Here is an 18,109-nt window from a genome sequence, read left to right as displayed (position 1 = left end):
TGTATGTGACATATTGAAACGAACCGTGTCGAGAAGGGTTGGCGGGAGGGTTAATAAATATATTATAATTAGAAACCTATATATATATAGTTTTTTTCCTATACGCACGCGGGGTGTATGCGTTCAAAATGCATATTGCAATATACTACACATACACTACGTACGCGTACGTACATTATACAATATATAATACATAGACAAAACAAAAAATTATCTATGTGCTCACGATTGAATAAAAGAAAAAATTAAAAGGCACGCGTAGTTTTCTGATCTTTCTCGAACGGAAGCGTTTCTGAATCGTCGATATTATTATTATTATAATTATTATTGTGTTGCGACACGAATTCCCCTTAAATTTTCGGCCATTTTCTTCACGCGATGGCTACCATTTATCTTTTTTTTTTTCTATCCTCTCCATTAACTAACCCTTCCTCCCCTTTTGTATTATTATTACTATTATTATTATTACTATTATTTGTTTTTTATTTTTCTTTATTTTCTAACCACATCTAAAAATTCGTTTATCCTCATCTCGCAGTATAAGAGGGGGCTCTGGCGTAGAAAAATATTTTCTTTAAAACTAATATATACGCCTCCGATAAATTATTATACGAAACCTATATCGATATATTATTTCTAAATTTTTTTTCGCACGCACACACACACACACACACACGTTTCCAATCGAAAATCATGAAATTCTTTATCTTTTCTTTGATCACGTGGGCAGCTGACATAATTCCGTAATTATAGCACGCGTACTCGACCTCTAAACGGCCTAGCTGATAGTAGTCACCAGGTTTTAATCTCGGAAAAGTTAACCGACGCTGATTAAGCGTCGACTAAATCATCGAAGTGATAACAGTGGGGGGCAATTGGGGGTAATAAGGGGGGTGGGGCCTGGAATAGGAAGATATTGAGAAGAAAAAAAGAAGAAGAAGAATACAAGTGGTGGCTCCTATTCCCTTTTCTTTCTTGACCAATGGCCGGCGGATTATACATTCCTTATCGCTAAAACACAACCATGTTACGATGTTGACAGGCGTCGATCCACGGAAAAGATAAGAACTTGTTCGTTGAAAGACGTTCGTCTACGTGTCGTAGATCACGTACAGATTCCCGCGGTATATTTAATCGTCATCATCGTAACACTGGACCCCCCACCACTATATTTCCTAATTTTTATTACCTTGCATTATCCTTTGATTGAAAAAATATTGTTAACATTGTGAACTTTAGTCTCATCTTTATATATATATATATATGTATATACATGTAACGAATATTATTAAGAAATCGTTGCACTTCCCATACACCTGTTCCGTTCTTCGTAAGGTAATTAAAATATTGTATGTGTTCGACAAATTTAAATAATAAAATTGACGACGGTAATAGGGCTAGATGAAGTGTGGACTACTAGTCGGATACCTAACGAATGCGCTTCTTATAGGATGGAAATCGGGGTACAGTGTACTACTACTCTGATTCCTCCAAGACAACGGTACTTTAAGATTGAGTTCGATAGCGTAACCATGCCCAATTCGGTCCTCGTTTAGATTGCATAAACTCTGGCAGTTGTTATTGTCGTGGTTAAGAAGATTGTGAGTTCCGAAAGGTGAGGGATCGCGATTAACACCAATCTCCTTGCTAGGTTTACTTATAGGATTGTCTAAGTAAGGCTTGAAGAGTATGGCATCTTTACTATTAGTTGTTGTTGTTGTTGATGGTGGTAGTGCTGATGGTGGTTGTGGTTGTGGTTGTACTTGCTGCGAGATTGGAGGAGTTGGAACAGTACTCGTGACTGGTTCTACTAGCGACGGAGAGAAATCTAAGCATCTTTTTTGCTTGACCAGACAGAGTGGCGCCTCCTGCGGCGGGGTTTCATCCGTATCCATGCGAATAGATCCTTTCGGTGAGGTAAAAATAAATTCATCGTAACAACAGGATAACGTAGCCGTACATCGTCGTCGTTTATTTGGCGATTCCTCCGGCCCAGTTTCGTTGTATTCTCGTGGTGATAAATAACAATGGGACGATAGTCCGGTTACGGAATCCGTATAGGATGATCCTCGGGAGGAACGTAGCTCTTGATAACAAGATGAATTTGATCCTTCCATGCAACACGAATATCTTGTACAAATCCTCGATGATTCTAATAGGATTTCTGGTGATAAATTAGTTGGCCGATTATTTGGAAGAGACGTCGACGACGGGGATGCCCATTCGCAACAATCACCACTTTGTTGATTCGGTAAAACGTGAAATGGCATAGATCGTTCAATGTACTCTACATCAACGCATTCCTCCTCGGCAATAGGCGAAACGGAATAATTTGTTCTCAAATCGACTGGAAAGTCTAACGAAATGATCGTTTGTTCTTGGCTCGGACCTAATCTTTGTCTAGCGTTACCCCTCAATGCAATTTCGCCTCTTAACTCGCTTTCCTGGCCGAGCCACTTTTGTACCTGGCGACGATTAATGCCAAACTTCCTCGCGGTTGCACGTTGATTTCCTGCCACTCCTATGTCCTGATGGAAAGCATCCAATACGTCGAGTTTGAAACGCAAAGAGAAGGATCTTCGTCGGCCTAAATCGTTCGACGAAGTCCTAGTTTCGTTAGATTGACAATACTCGACTAGGCTTTCCATTTCGCTGTCCGAACAACTGCCGCTACTGGATCTCGCTGAAATACTTCCAGGCTCGGAATAATAGATTCCCTCTTGATCGTCATCGGGACTCCTAGAGTCAACGGGAAACGTAGTCCGTCCTGCTGGATGAGAATCGATGCAAAATGACGGCACCCGGTCCCCTTCGCGGGTCTCTTCTTCTCCGGGTAACCTTGATTCTTCCTCTTCCTCCTCGTCTATCTCTTCCTTCTTGATTCTGACGTCACAGAATAACCTTCGTCTTTTATCTTCCATATTTTCTAATTCTAATACAGTCATACGATTTCTTTTTCCAATTGACTCGGAACACTTGTTCGAATATAAAGATTCATTTAAAAGAACGACGGTGGACGTGTTACTTCCACCGTAGCAATCGTTAACACCTGCTACTCGCGTAGCTTTCTTAGGAGAGATAGGTGCTGGATGTTCCGTCCAGGCAGCCGCGATGACTGGGCTTGAACATTCCGTTTTTACCATTGACGGCGTTATCGTTCTACAATAAGCAATTCCGTCCATTGAGGATGAATCGACGCTACCAGGAGTAGTAGTAGGACTACTGGTAATCGTTGACGCAGCGGTTTCCATCAATTGGAATGGGAAATCTTGAATACTCGATCGGAAAGAATTCTTGAACGTTCCGTATAATTTAGACTCGTTGACGATATCGTAATGGGAATTACTTTCAAAATGACGCTTACGTTGTTCCTCGATACTACTATTCCAATCGTAAAAGTTCCTTTCGCGTTCGTTCAACGCGGAAATTTGATGCATCGATTCATTTTCGATTTCGCCGTGACATCCTGAACGTTGGTGTTGATCACGTGGCCCATTACTATACCCATCAACGATGGTCATCGTCGTTGTGGTTGTGGTCGTAGCCGATGGAACGATTTCGGATGTTGAATGCGTGTACCGTGGTGACGAGGGCGAATCTCGAGTAAGAGGACGTGACGGAAGAAGAGGTAGGGGGGGCCGGACGGTCGACTCGTCGCCGTGCAGTCTGGCGAGACCGAGGTTCAAGGCCGGCGCCGGCACCGCTGGAGTCACGCCGGGCATCGCAGCCCCTTCCGATGTCGACAGTGTTACGTCGTGTTGTTTCGAGATCACCGTTGTCGTTGACGTCGGCGACGAGGAGGAAGATAAAGAAGAAGAAGAGGACAACGACGGTGACGAAGCTGATACTATAGAGTTCGAATTATTAGTTTCGGCGCAACTGTTTCTCAAATTATCTTCGCATTGAAGCCACTTTTGTATCTGTCGGCGATGTATGCCATACTTTCTAGCTGTAGCGCGTTGATTGCCACGACAATCGATGTCATGCCTATAAGAATCAAGGACCTTGAGCTTAAAGGACGGTGCAAATATGCGCCTGCTTCCCATCACACTCACTGACTTCCGTACGTTTTGTTGTGACGATTGTTGTTGCTGCTGTTGCTGTTGTTGTTGATGGAGCGATCGCTGTTGTTTGCGATGCACCATGTTCACCGTAGTTCCCTCTGCGAGTATCTCACTAGTACCACGGGTCATGGCGAGAGACAAGCACGTAATGGGGCAACTATCATGTAGTATGTTTGCGAGTGCGTCAAAAGGCGTGTCAATGAATAATCACATAAGTTTTTTATTTAACACAATAATAAAACGTGGTACGTTGAACAGGACGAAACACTAGAGGCACTATGAACAACTTTACGGGAACAAAAACTAAAATGACTAAAACGACGACGATGCACGGGGGTACCTCGGCGCGTAACATCACACGAACTAGTCTGACCGCACGGAGTACGGAGTTCCTTTTAGGTCTTGGTAGATGCCGTAACTAATTTTCATCCCCTCTTACGAGTCCGAGACCGTAGCCACTTCCCACCGAAACGCTCTTTTCCCCTTCTCTTTGATCTCCCTCTATTCTATCTCTTTCTTTCTCCTGTAGTCTATATCCCCCACTGCTGCTGGTCAGAATGCGACACCGGCGCTCTCTCCGTTTTGCTTTGTCTCACCTCCCCTCTATGCCTCTCTTCTCAGTAAACCGTACCCCCTCCCTTCGTCTGGAGCTTAACTCGGTTCTTCTCAAACGAGCGCGCGGCCGGCTGGCTGGTCCACCGTCCACCGTCGCCCGTTTAGTTCTTCTTTTTCTTCTCCGTGTATATATTATATGTGCGCGTGTATGCATGCATGCGTCTCCTCTCCCTTCTCTACACTGTTCACCCTCTTCTCACATCTATACACACATATATATCCTACTCATACATATCACCTCCAGCCCGCTGTCGTCTATCTCTTTCTTGATCTCCTCTTCTAGCCGTGAGCGTAGGCGCCCCACCCGCTGTCCCCTCTACCGTCTCGGGCGTTCGTTCGCACCTCGCTTAGGGTTTGTGCTGCTCCGCCATATTGCAGGCTCGCTTCCGTCGATGACGTGCGCGGGAAACGTCACAGCAGCGTGACGACGCTGCTCCACCGGCGCCATATTGTCTGCCATGGTCTCTCTCGTCCAGCCGTTTGCCGCCGCTGCCGTCGCCGCCACCACCGCTGGCGCAACGGCAGCCAGCGCGGAGCCGTGCATTTTTGCGGGCCTTTCTCTCCTTTCAATCTCCGTCCAGAAGGACGGTAGAACTCTAACAGCACCAGCAAACTAATACTACCATAGCCTATGTTTTCTTTCGCGCGTTTCACGCTCTGATCTCTGTCTCTCTCTTTCTCACTCCCCGTTACTCTTTTTTTGCTATGCTATATATATGAATTTTTGTCCTTCTTCTTCCCTTCCAAAAGGGAAACGTCTTTCAAGGAACGATAGATGCATTTTGGATAAAATTAGCACGGTTGCATCGTCCTATGTATATACTCCTCTCGTTTCTAAGTCACCCGTCTATCTCGGGATTGCGTTCGTAAGAGAGCCTAATAAAAACGAGTCTTCGGACTCGTGAGAACAAGAGATGCAGCCAACCAGCCAGCTAGCCAGCCAGCCAGCCAGCCAGGCGCAACTCGTTCATTCGTTGTGTGATATAACGATGACGTAGGGTATCGTGACAAGAAGAGTTAGAGAAGTAAATAGAATACGTGTACGGGATACAAAAGATTCTGATTGATTCTTTTCTTTTCTTTCTTGTATCGTACTTCCTCCTCCTCCTCTTTTTTACTTGTTTTTTTTAAGTATTACTTCCGTCACGATCTAAAGAGACGGTAGATATTGTTAAAATAATAAAGAACAATCATCGATCTTAACGCGACGAGCCGTAGAACAGGAGGAAAGTTTTGCTTTACGTAGATGACGGTGGTAAAGAAGTGTAGAGGAGGAAATGCTGATGTAGGTGGTATTTAAAGGGAGGAAGCGAGGGGATTTTGTCTTCCAGGAAAGTGCCCATGACCGCTTAGACTTATCGTGTAATAGGTAGAGTTATATCAGGGTAGAAATTGTCTTTAGTATTAAATCTATAGGCCAATACAATTGGAACTTTCTTTTTCTTTGTTATAATTGTCATCTTTTTAGGATTACCGTTAGGTTCCACGAATTTATGACGATACGAAAGACCAGTTTCCTACTTTATTTATTTCATTCTCTTTAAGTTAATGGCAAAACCTTTCGATGGTGGAAATTGCGGGACTTCTTGGAAATCGGGATAGCAAGAGAACGCGAAATGCTCGCAAGTACGAAACACGGATTTCTCGGTGTATGCGCCGCGAAATGAGATCATGTTGTTTTTGTGGCATGGAGTCGACGGTTAATACGTTTAGCTACGCGTCCGCGCGGTTGCCATGCTTCTACGTCTTGCGCGTAGGCCAACTCGCGAGGCGATGACGCAAGCTGCGCGTTGGCACGTATACATACTTCTTCGACGACGACGACGACGACGACGACAGAGAGAAGAGACGAGACGAGAGTATACGACGAACGAACGAACCGACAAGTTAGCTAGCTAGCTAGCTAGCTAGCTAGCGATCGACGTGACTTGGAAAGGAAGAAGAAAGAGAGGAAGGGAAACAAAAGATGGAAAGAGAAAGATTAAGAAAAAGGGACGGGGTCGTAAATTTTCATGTCCACTTCAACAGTTTTTCAGTATAAAAGTATCGTCGGTATTCTTTTGGAAATTCCCAAAAGAAAACTAGCCTGACCGTTTTTCTAGAATTAGGAGGGTTAACGTTCGAGTCAGGTATGAAACTGATCTCCAAGGTTTTCGGCAGCAAAAGAGGGAATATACCTGCTTTCTCCATTCCGTATCGACCTTCGTACCGTAACAGCTCATCGTTTTGGCATTTGATCGAAATCTCGAGCTACGATTGCGATCTGCTCGCAACAGGAGACACGTTTCGTCATATCGGATAATTCTCTCTCTCTCTCTCTCTCTCTCGTTGGAAAAATAATAATTCTTCTTTCTTTTGCACGATAAATTTTCATTCCCATGTAAATCCCACAATCTAAATCCCGTTAAATAGAGTTGTTGAACGAAAGGAAAGGATAGATAGAGAAAGGAAAGAGACGGCGATAAAAAAGAAAAAAAAAAAAACAGAAAAAAAAAAGAGCAGATTGATGCGACGGACGTGGCGCAGCAGCAGCATCAGCAGTGGCAGCAGCAGCCAGCGGCAGCAGCTAAGTCAGACCGGCAGTCGCCTAGCGCGCCACGACGGCTGGCACGGCTCGTCGAATTTGTCCTTGGGATCGAGAAGGTAGGCGCAGCCCAAGGAAAGAAATGTGGCAACATGGCAGCCAGCAGGCAGAGCTCCCCCTCCTTTGTCCGTCGTCGGCCGGTCTTGCCAGACAGGGTGTCGCCAGCTCGGTCGGCTTGGTCGGCTGGGTTTACGAGAGGGAAAGAGAAGATCGACGGGTGAAAGGAGGAAAGGGGACATGAGCAGGGGCAGGGGCAGGGGTAGTGGCTGTAACAGCAGCAGCAGGAGGTGGTGGCGAAGGTGGAGGAGGAGGAGGAGAAGTTGGACGAACAGGGACGTAAGGAGGGGGATTCCGGTATGTGTGCTGCTAGTCGTCGTAGAGTAGGAGGGAGGTTAAAGCGAATCGCGCTCGTGCAACGGAGAAGAGAGTCCGGCGGTGATGGGGATGAGAAGGAAAAAGAGAAAGAGAGAAAAAGACAGCACGCCGCTGCTCTCTGCGTATCGTAGGATCGGTCGTGGACCTACATTCACGCGGGTAGCCATGTTTGAAAACTCGAGTCCCGCTGGAATGTGCCTAAGGGGCCTCCTGTTCCCCTCCTCTCTCTCTCTCTCTTGGTTTTCCTTCCTTTGCCATTCTACTATGGCCCCGTCGACGATCTTCCGATGGCTTTTGCTTTCCCCTCTCCCCACGATTCTTCTCTCTCTCTATGCATGAGTGTTGGCGCCCCAAATGGTCGCGTAACCAGAGACGCGCCTCTGGCCTGCCCTGGTCACGCCAGACTTCTCGGCGCCCAAATGATGTGCCGACCATTCCCTCTCTCTTTCTTTCTTTCATTCTTTCTTTCATTCTTTCTTTCTATCTTTCTTCCTCCTATTCGTTCTACTCGTCTCGTTTCGTCTCATCTCATCTTCGTCACGTTCCCTTTGCTTTCCTTTTTCTTCCAGTATATATATATATACGTATACTCCACATGAACCCTCCTCCGATAAAGTCTGAAGGAGCCTGAACATATAGCTGAGTTTCTTCGCACCTTCAATACACGAATATTCTTTTATAATACTCGAAGTCGAATTCCCCATTGAAAGAGAACAGAGAACACGTTGGTGGTGTTTCGGGTGTTTCTCGTAACGCACATGGGGGCCATATACGAAATACGTGATATTTAAGGATTTTAAAAATTCTTCGAAGAAACGACATGAATGAATGAATGAGAATGGTCACCAAAAAAAAAAAAATAAGAGACGATCAGTTTTGCGTTTTTTCGTAGGAAGTACAAAATCTTTTGGCTAACTGATTAATTATTGTATATTTAATTCGATATAACATTTCTTTGAATTATTTTAGATTGTGGATTTTCTAACGTATAATATTTTAAAAGTTTCTATCTCTTCTTGCCCGTTGTTCTTCTCATCGCCGGACTTTGGAAAAGACTCCGTTATCAGCTTGTACGACTTCTTATCTCATGTTTCCTTAGAAAAAAATCTCTGCTCGAGAAACGATGAGTCTGTCCTTCGTAATCGAGCATTATGCACGTACACGCACACACACACACGTACATAAATATATGTATTTGTATGCACGTATGCGCTAGGTCGATTACATCAGTAGCTTGTTAGCTCGATAAGGAGTTAATAAAACTAATAATAATAATAATAATAATAATAATCCATTCGTTCAATGAAGAGAAAAATAGAAAGAGAGAGAGAGAGAGAGAGAGAGTCAATGTGCTTGTTAAATTACATGGGTGGAAGATCACATACGAGTACTCTCCATATGTTTTCATTTTCATGTCGAATAATTAGATAGGACTGTTGCGAAATAAGATAAAACGCATACTCGTACCGTATTTTCTTTCGAATAGGGTGGAAAGGGTTTCGTTAGCTGCTCTTTTAAATCGCAAACTCGAGTTTATACTTTAGTTTATTTATGTGCACGCCGACTAGGAGAGCGCCACACGTGCAACAACCTCGTACATATATTAGTTTGAATTTTTCTTCGTGTTAGTTTTCGTATATGTCCATGTATTCGTATCGTCCCTGTTTACGAATTTATGCGTAGTGGTGCGTATTTGCACATACACACACACACACACACATTAAATTACATTAGTGAATCGTGTATGCGTGTATGGTGTCGAACCTAATCGCTCGTATACTCAGGGCCGCATTAGTCATATCATTGTCGCGAAAATCTATATCCGTTGTTTAAAAAGTTAATCTTTTCATTTCATAAGGAAATAATAAAAGAAAAAGTAAAGTAAAGAAAGGAAAGGAAAGAAAGAAACAGGTTAAGACGTTTATAATTAATGCGCACGAAAGAGAAATGGCCACGTGACGTTGGTGTCTGACCAATGGTACGGTATTTTGACGACTTTCTCTGAAAAGAAACTAACCTATAATACGCACGTATGCAAATGAGTAACGAGAGCTTATTGGTGGGCTCTATTCAAAACTACAGATCGATAACCGTTAAATTAACTGTGAAACTCAAACTCAATTAGTTTTAAAGGATCGGTAATATAATTTATAGGTATAATAACTTTCATAAGGTCAGTTTCGATCGGGTCCACCTTACTTCTATCTCGCGTTTATTTTACTTGCTGTTGCTGTTACTGTTGCTTTCTCTTTTAAGATCTTGTCTCGTGACCAAGAGCGCGAAAGAAGGATAACCAGGAACGTACGTTTAGAATTCGTTTTAAATCAATAGGGTGATTGAGAATGATAGAATGAAAAGAAATAAAAAAAAAAACCCCCATCAAAAAAGAAAGAAAAGATAAGAAAGATTGGGAAAGATTGAAAGTCGTATAATAGGGCCCACCATCTATCCAGTCAACATTCCTACATTACCGATGCATAATTTTGTTAAGAACCTTGCGTTGCGTCCCTGATATATCGGGTGTTTCGCGTAGGTTAAGCGTCACACTTGGCCGCACCGCTCGTTTGCCTACGTACGAACACAGAAATACACCTTCTCCGTGGGCGGTCGCACGATGGCGCCTACTCGCGCATACCTGAACACACCGAGTGAGCAAGAAAGAGAAAGAAAATAAAGAAATAAAGAAAGAGATGGAAGGAGCTTAAGAAACCTCTCCGTCAGAAGAGAACGTTTCTTTCCTTTTATTACTCACGCACCTCATACGTGTTTGTTCGGCTCTTCTTATTTTACCTCTTTCATCTTTTTCCGCGATAACACGTGGAAGACCAGTGGAAATAATAATATTATAGTAATAACAATAATAATATTAATAATAATAATAATAATAATAATAATAATAATACAAATATAATATAGAGTCTTATCATCGTAAAACAGCAGCTTTGTGAGCAATGTGTGTTGTGAGAGAGCCTATGACGCCTACATTAGATCCTCTCTTTCTCTTTTTTTTTTTTCTTTTTCATTTTTCTCTCTTTCTTTCTTTCTTTCGTTTTCTTTTTCTTTATCTTTTTCTTTCTCTACGTTGCATGCATATACAAGCTAACCTTTTATCTTATCATTGGCGAAGGCGTATCGAGGCTGACCGCCATGCATTTTGCCTTTGGCACGAACGCTTTTGATGACTTCGATGCGAAGACTTCGTATTCCGGATCTTTCATTTCTTCCCCGCGCGTTTATATATTAGTTTTATTCCAAATAATAACGGAGAATTCCACTATAATACGGAAAGAGAGAACGCGCGAGAGAGAGAGATAAAGAATTATTATGACGTTGAATTTCTACGAAACGATTCAATAACCCTTCCCTTTCTTCCCTACCTACCCCCCACCCCCTACTCCTCATTACTTTCCTTTCTTTTGTTTTATTTTAACCTCGGTGGCGCGCGCATCATATTTATCGACATTACCTACCGAGGTAAATGTATAACGCGAGTTTCAGTTCTGTTTTATCGACAGATATCGTATAACCTTATCAAGGTTCATCTTACATATTTGAATTCATGCTTCACGTAATAATCTATTCCATTCTCGTTTAATTAAATCTATGGCGTAGGGATTTAACGAGGTCATCAATTAGGTCATCTAGTTTTTTGCACACGTTCGTACTTTAATGGAATTTGTTTTTTTTTTATGGATGAATGAGTAACGGTTTTATTATTTAAATTCTTTATCTTCTTCTTCTTCTTCTTCTTTATCCAATTGGGTTTTACGATAAAAATCAATATGGCCGCTTTGTTCTTTTCTTTTTCCCCTTCTTTTGTTTTTTTTCTTTTTTCTTCCTTCTAAACGGAATTAGAGTTTTTAATTTAAACAGGCACGATTTATAACGAGATAATTATGTGGAAGATCATTTAAAATGATATATTATATTTCTTCCGTCGATATTGCAAAATGTCTTCATATCTTATGTTGTTTAGCTCATTAAATTCGTTATCCGTTTGATCTAACGGTTTGCTCTTTCGTTATTATAACGCAATTTATGTCTGATTTAAGATTTATCTGTTTAATCAAATCGAATTAATTCTTAAACGAACGCGAGGGGGATTGAATTTAATTGAATATTCTTATCGTGAATAAAATATATTACGCTTTGGAGGGAAAAGTGAAAGAGACATATAGTTTGTATTTTTATAACAGTCATTACGAATAAATTATTATTATTTTTTTGTTATTTTGTGGATCAATAAGATCTATATATACTTTAAGTAATATTTGATTGTATATACAATATATATATATATAAGATGATATAGAATTTGATTTTATTTTCATTCCGTACGTCAAAGGTTTTATTTTTAAATTATTAAAGAATGTCAAGTGATGTTTTTTTGATGTGTCAAATGATTTCTATTATTGTCGTGTAATGCTAATGTAAATGTTAGTTGTCTACGGTTAGTCATGGATGACAAACACGAGCTAACAGCAGACAGGTTCGTTCGTTAAGCTAGGACTCTCAACATTGGCTTATCGCCGATTATTGCGTATGTATATGTAATATGTATATGTAATATGTGTATATACAAGGTGTCCAATAATATATTAAGCCAAATTAATATCACACGTTAATGTAATCTAATAGGAATGTTTTTTTCAACAAATTTTCAGTATACCGAAATTTTTAATCAAATTTTGTTCTTTTCTTCAAATATTAAAACAATTTTTCGATATTGATTTTTACGTTGCTTCTATAAAATGTTCGTTCAAAAAATTATATCATATGATTGAAATTTACTTTAAGAATAATTTTGATCATTTCGTTATGATTTTTCAATATAAAATCATTGTCAAATTAAAATCTATATAAAAATTGTTTAACTTTTACATGATTTTATTATAGAATTTATTTTAGGTTTTTGTGGAGACCGTTTGTATATCTATTTCTTTTTCATTCATTTCGTAACCATACATTTTTGTGAGTATCAACCGATGGAAGATAACCATTCCTTGACATTTTAAACTTGTATCAAAATTTTATTAATTTCTTTTTCTTTTTTTCTTTTTTAAATGAACAGTTTGGAAGAAATAAAAGAAAGATAAGAAAGGTAAAACAAAAATAAAAATAAAACTTGTTCTATCTTCTCAAATGAAATCATTTCAGGAAGTATATTATAACGAGTAATAAGTATATTCAATAATAATTTGAATATATTTCGTTGAGCTTGTTTTTTTATCTTGTTCCGTTTTCTTAATTGGCTCTTAGCAACTGGTAAACGAGTCCTGAGATCAATTATTTCAAACGATTATGCGCAATAATCGATCTAAGGATATTTTTAAGTGGGTGGAAAAAGTGCGGAGGCGGTGAAGGAGAAAAGAGAGAGAGAGAGAGAGAGAGAGAGAAAAAAAACATAATAATAATAAAAAAGGTTGCCACCTAAACCGGACTCTCGTGAAAAAAGAAAAAAGAGAAATTCTTGACGACATTGATCCTCCCGTTAAATTAATATTCAAATAAAACAAAAAAAATAACATTTCACACTTATTCGTCTCTTGTATATACACATATATATATACATATTTATATATATGTATATATATGTGTATTAATATATTTATATTTATAAATAGAGTACACAAATACATATGATATATGATAAGTATGTGTCTTGTTCTCTGAAATGCTTAATACAATAGATCGTAATATATACATTTTGTATTTTTTAATAGCTCTCGAATAATAATAGCCCTTTTGTCATATTTTTTTTTTATTTTCTTTGTTAAATTATTAAAAATTCGTTTTATATGCTACACTAATTGTTAAATAAAAAAAATAGATAAAATATCGTAGGTTTCGATATTAAAAATAAATAAGAACAATTTTGTCATTAAAGGGTAACCATTCAATTGTGATTCAATTGTTTGGAAAAAATATTGTCATTTGTTTTTTTTATACGGGCAACTAAAACACAGAGCTATCAATCTAACTCTTAAGAGTAAGCACCTTAACCGGAAGTCTTGCTGCACTTCAGTCGATTCACAAGCATACGATAATCATTTCAATTCGATATGATTGAATTAATTTATATTTTAAAAAAAAAAAAAAAAAAAAATAAAATAATCATAACGAAACAATCGAAGAATCATCTTTACGTTATAATATAACATTATATACGTATATAATTATCTTCGGGAATTCGCATGATCGTGAATAGACTGGTAAGATTTCGTTAATTAATTAAATTGATACGTTTTACGTTATCTTTGTTACTATAAAAACCTTATAATACGATTAATGGAATGCAATTTCCATGCGCACCACCAAAAAAAAAAAATACTATGAAACTTGTTTTTATTACGAAGAGTATTTCTTTAGACTCTATATATAAGAACTTACGATATTATTATAATTATAATTATTATCATTATTATTATTATTATAATCGTTAAGTTCTGTTTGCTAACGCACGAACAAACGTTTGTGATCGAAAATATATCGATCACGTATAATATAGCATTCTCTCTTACTTTCTTTCTTTCTTTCTTATTCTTGTTTTTTTTGCTTTTTTTTTTTTGTAATTATTATTATTATTGTTTCTCTCCTATNGTTTGTAATTATTATTATTATTGTTTCTCTCCTATATGCTCGCATACCATTTCTTAATCCCTAACTTAAATTCTATCTATATTCGTTAGAAACGTTAGTGAAGCGTGAACCTTTAAATATCGCTAGTCTTGATACGGGTTATAAGCCGACAAAAGTTCGTGGACAAAAAATTATTTAAAAAAATAAACATTCGATCGTTATTCGTCTCGTGTAGAATCTCATTAAAAAAAAAAAGAAACAGAAAAGAAAACACGCGCGCATACTTAAGCGAATTTATTTCGATCGAATACGATCGAGACGATTATCTTCTTGCAACCCGATCAGAAGTAGCCACGAAAGATAGATAGATAGATAGATAGATAGATAGATAGATAGATACATATATAAAGAAAGTAAGAGAGAGAGAGAGAAAATTATGAGATAGTTAACGTTCTGTTTAAAAGATCTTCTTAAATAAGTAGTACCTAAACTTATTTGTGAATCATATTGAACCTAATCGTTCGTTGTTAGACAAAAATTCATTTGTAAATATATAAATAAATATAAATGTTTAAGTATAAACGCGTGATTGTGTTAAAATGTGATAAGATAAATTGTTAAATTAGAAATGATATCGAAAGATCATTAAAATGTTTCACAATATTCCCGTTACGTGTCTCTGCCGTACAATAAAAATGGCGGTGGTTTTTTAACAACGTATTACATCAAAATTATTCTAAAATTAATGTTTCTTTGTTAATTAATTGACGAATAGATCACGAATTAACGTTACGATCTTTGTATGACATATTTTTGTATGGAATATTTTGCGAAAAGGTATTAGAAAATCGTACGTTAATGGAAAAATAAAATGATTTATAGGTTAGGTACTTTTAAGATGGAACGATTAGGTTCGACGTTTCTTCTTCTTCTTTTTTTTTCTTTTTTTTTCTTGTTTTTTGTTTTCTCGCGAACATTTATTGCTTAATTTGCATCATGATATTTCTCACGTATGCGATGATATTATTGCCGCAGGTAAAATGTACTTTTATGTGTGTGTGTGTATGTGTATATGCGCTTATATCGTATAAAAACGTTTCCTCTATTAAATCATTTGCCTTTTGTTCGTTTGCTAAAGATTGAATGTAATCTTCTCAAGGCATCATTTTCCTCGGTGACAACCATTTTTTCATGTAGTAGCAGAAAATTGTGGATATGTAGATGAGAACCAGTAAAGCACACGTCACACCCAATGCTAGTACCGATGTTTTTGTTGGGCATGGTTCTACGATGGTCACGGTTTTATCTTTGACAAAGAGAAACAAACCAAATTAAATAATAATAATAATAATAATGATCGAATATATTATTCCATATCAAACTTCTAATTAAATAGATTTTATTTGTAAAATAATTGTACCTGCTTCGTTGAAGTCTATGCTAGCGTCACTTTTGAGAAAGTCCGATTGTTTTTCATCGCCAAAATCTAAGACCAAAATTTCTTGAGACAGTGTCATGTCCTCAGCTTTTTCTTCCGTAGTATTCATGACGTTCCTTCGACGTCTTTTACCCCATGATTCAACGGATTCGCGTCCCCATTCGCAAACAGCCTGTCAAACAATTCGAAATTTTGATCAATTTGTTTAAATAATTGTTTTTTTTAATTTTGTTTAACCTAAAGGAAGATCGATAAAAATTGATAAGCGTGCATATGCGTTTATAGCATACTGAAAAAAAAGGTTTAAAGTAAGAAAAATAATTGTACGAATAAAATTAGTATTACCGGTTCACATGGTCCGAGACAATACTTGACGTTACATTGGAAAATGACACCATAAGATTCCGTAAACCTGAAGGCTTCGTAAACAGATTGAAGTGCGTTACCGTCTGGCGTGAAACTTGGGAATATCGAGGGATCAACTGGACATCTAAAATTACAATATACCTTATGGGGTTAGATACAAAAATTCTTGATCAAATTTTTATTCTCAAATAGGAAAAATAATACAAACCCTTCGTCGTCGATTATTTGGAATGTACTTTTAGAGTCTTTGGCCATAGCAACGCAGCTGCGAGCAAAGATTCCGTACGGTGCTATAATTAAAATACAAGTGTCAAGTTAATTGAAAATCAAATTAACATTAATACATTATTCCAATTGCATTTTCACATATTATAAACTTACTGTCTTCGGGTATTTCAATCCTAAACGTCAATTTATCTCCGATTCTAACAGTTTCAACTTCACGGGATCTGCTATCGAGAATTCGTATCCTTGGTGGTGGTGCTTCGGGTGCGCTAGTAATACTAATCATTTCCGGATCTCTGATAGGCATCATCCCGAATGTAATATTCTTTGATGACATATCGTAAGTGCATTTAACCTTGTAGATTTTATCAGCCTTTGTCATGACCACCGAATGATGTTGGAGTACCACTGTGTTCGAATAGATGCCAGTCTGAAAACCGTCACGCTGCCATCATGAACAGAAAGTTTGAGGAAAATGTTTGATACACGAAGCCAAATGTTTTCGTGAATTTTAAACAAACATTTTATATTTATTTTCACTTGTATTTTTATTTATTTCAATTTTTATCAATGATGATTACGAAAAACACTTACCACGCTTTGAGTATTGCAATCCTGTCCGCTCATTGTCAAGTCGAGTCTGAATAAATCACTATTGATAACATCGATGTTGCAAGTTTCGGAACGTCCGAGTGCATAAATTCTACCATTGAACGGTTTATTTGTACGAACTTGAACTGCAATACGCGTGTCCTTGCAATCGACGGATACTGTTCAATGTGAAAAATGATTAATATATCAAAGATATTAAAGTTTAATATAATATTCATTGGGATTATGTATGTGTGTATGTGTGAAAAATCGTATTAAAATTTTACCATCGTAACAGGTGCCAGTTTTATCGCAATTAATATCGTTCCTTGTCAGATTATTAACCGTAGGATCTTCGGTAGTTTCGAAAACAACCGGAAGCGGATCAGCCAAGGGCCCAGTACCTTCTGAATAAATTCAATTAACTGTTAACTTTTTCTTTTCTTTTTGTTAATTAATTTATTTATAATAGAATATGATTCAACCCAAAATGTGAGATTGGTTGCTTACTTTCGCAAAAGTTTTCAAAATATGTTCCAACGCGTTCGCCGTTATCGATCAATGGTCTTTCAGCGTTGAGATAAGTCGAAGGTCCGTCAGGAAGGGTCCAATGATCCAAATGAAACAGATGACAATTGTAAGCAGATCCTTGGGGTGCACCACGATAAAGGAACGATCTGCACAGGAATTCATTTTCGATTTCGCATGCCAATCTGCATGCCGATTCACTTTGAACTTGCAATTCTTTATCGGTGTAATAATGAAGGCCAGCATATTGTGCAACTTTATCATCGGCAACACCGATTCTTGGTATTTGAAAGATCCTTTGAGACTTGCACGCTTCTTTTCCTTTTAAACAAAGATTTTCGAAATAATCAACCCCTTGTGCGTCAACGAATTGAACGTATTGTCCGGTTGTTCGTCGATCGGAATCACTCAGATGACATTGAAGTGTTACGTAATTGTATTCGAGTGATCTACATGTAAATCTGTGTTCATTCAAACATGCAGCAAGGCAAGCTTCCTTCGTCGATGTATAAATTAATGCATTGTCCAATCCACGAATCATTTTATTTGGGATACGTTCGAAAGACCATGGTCTTAGGCATACGTTTTCTATAATTATTCAAACAAACAAAATATTTTCGTGTTAAATATTATATTTTATTCTTATTTAAATTATTTTTTCAAATATAGTAATATCAGTATAGTAGTATATTATATATATTATTATTAATTATATTATATATAAATATGTTATATATGTTAATT

At 38.0% G+C, this 18,109-nt stretch overlaps 2 protein-coding genes and 1 pseudogene across 2 annotated transcripts in view; all 3 read right to left on the bottom strand.

Annotated features, from left to right (window-relative positions):
- Nucleotides 1–1,397: 1,397 nt before the first annotated feature.
- On the bottom strand, nucleotides 1,398–4,145 carry LOC106792628. The gene has a single exon (XM_014759117.1). The coding sequence runs from the start codon at nucleotides 4,143–4,145 to the stop codon at nucleotides 1,398–1,400; it is 2,748 nt and encodes a 915-aa protein (XP_014614603.1).
- Nucleotides 4,146–6,595: 2,450 nt separating this feature from the next.
- LOC106792627 lies at nucleotides 6,596–8,075 on the bottom strand (annotated as a pseudogene).
- Nucleotides 8,076–15,214: 7,139 nt separating this feature from the next.
- The window catches only part of LOC106792626, a 15,493-nt gene continuing 12,598 nt past the window's right edge, over nucleotides 15,215–18,109 (bottom strand). The window contains exons 2-9 of the mRNA XM_014759116.1: nucleotides 17,348–17,953; nucleotides 17,125–17,244; nucleotides 16,841–17,016; nucleotides 16,403–16,691; nucleotides 16,230–16,311; nucleotides 16,001–16,145; nucleotides 15,638–15,827; nucleotides 15,215–15,523 (exon numbers count right to left, since the gene is read on the bottom strand). Coding sequence (XP_014614602.1) covers nucleotides 15,372–15,523; nucleotides 15,638–15,827; nucleotides 16,001–16,145; nucleotides 16,230–16,311; nucleotides 16,403–16,691; nucleotides 16,841–17,016; nucleotides 17,125–17,244; nucleotides 17,348–17,953 — 1,760 coding nt within the window. The 3' untranslated portion in view covers nucleotides 15,215–15,371. The remainder of the gene's footprint in view (nucleotides 15,524–15,637; nucleotides 15,828–16,000; nucleotides 16,146–16,229; nucleotides 16,312–16,402; nucleotides 16,692–16,840; nucleotides 17,017–17,124; nucleotides 17,245–17,347; nucleotides 17,954–18,109) is intronic.

Source organism: Polistes canadensis, unplaced genomic scaffold (genome assembly GCF_001313835.1).
Source record: "Polistes canadensis isolate GaletaPanama2010 unplaced genomic scaffold, ASM131383v1 scaffold_504, whole genome shotgun sequence".
NCBI lineage: Eukaryota > Metazoa > Arthropoda > Insecta > Hymenoptera > Vespidae > Polistes > Polistes canadensis.
Note: the sequence above shows the minus strand (reverse complement) of the source record. Positions and strands in the feature narration are given on the sequence as shown.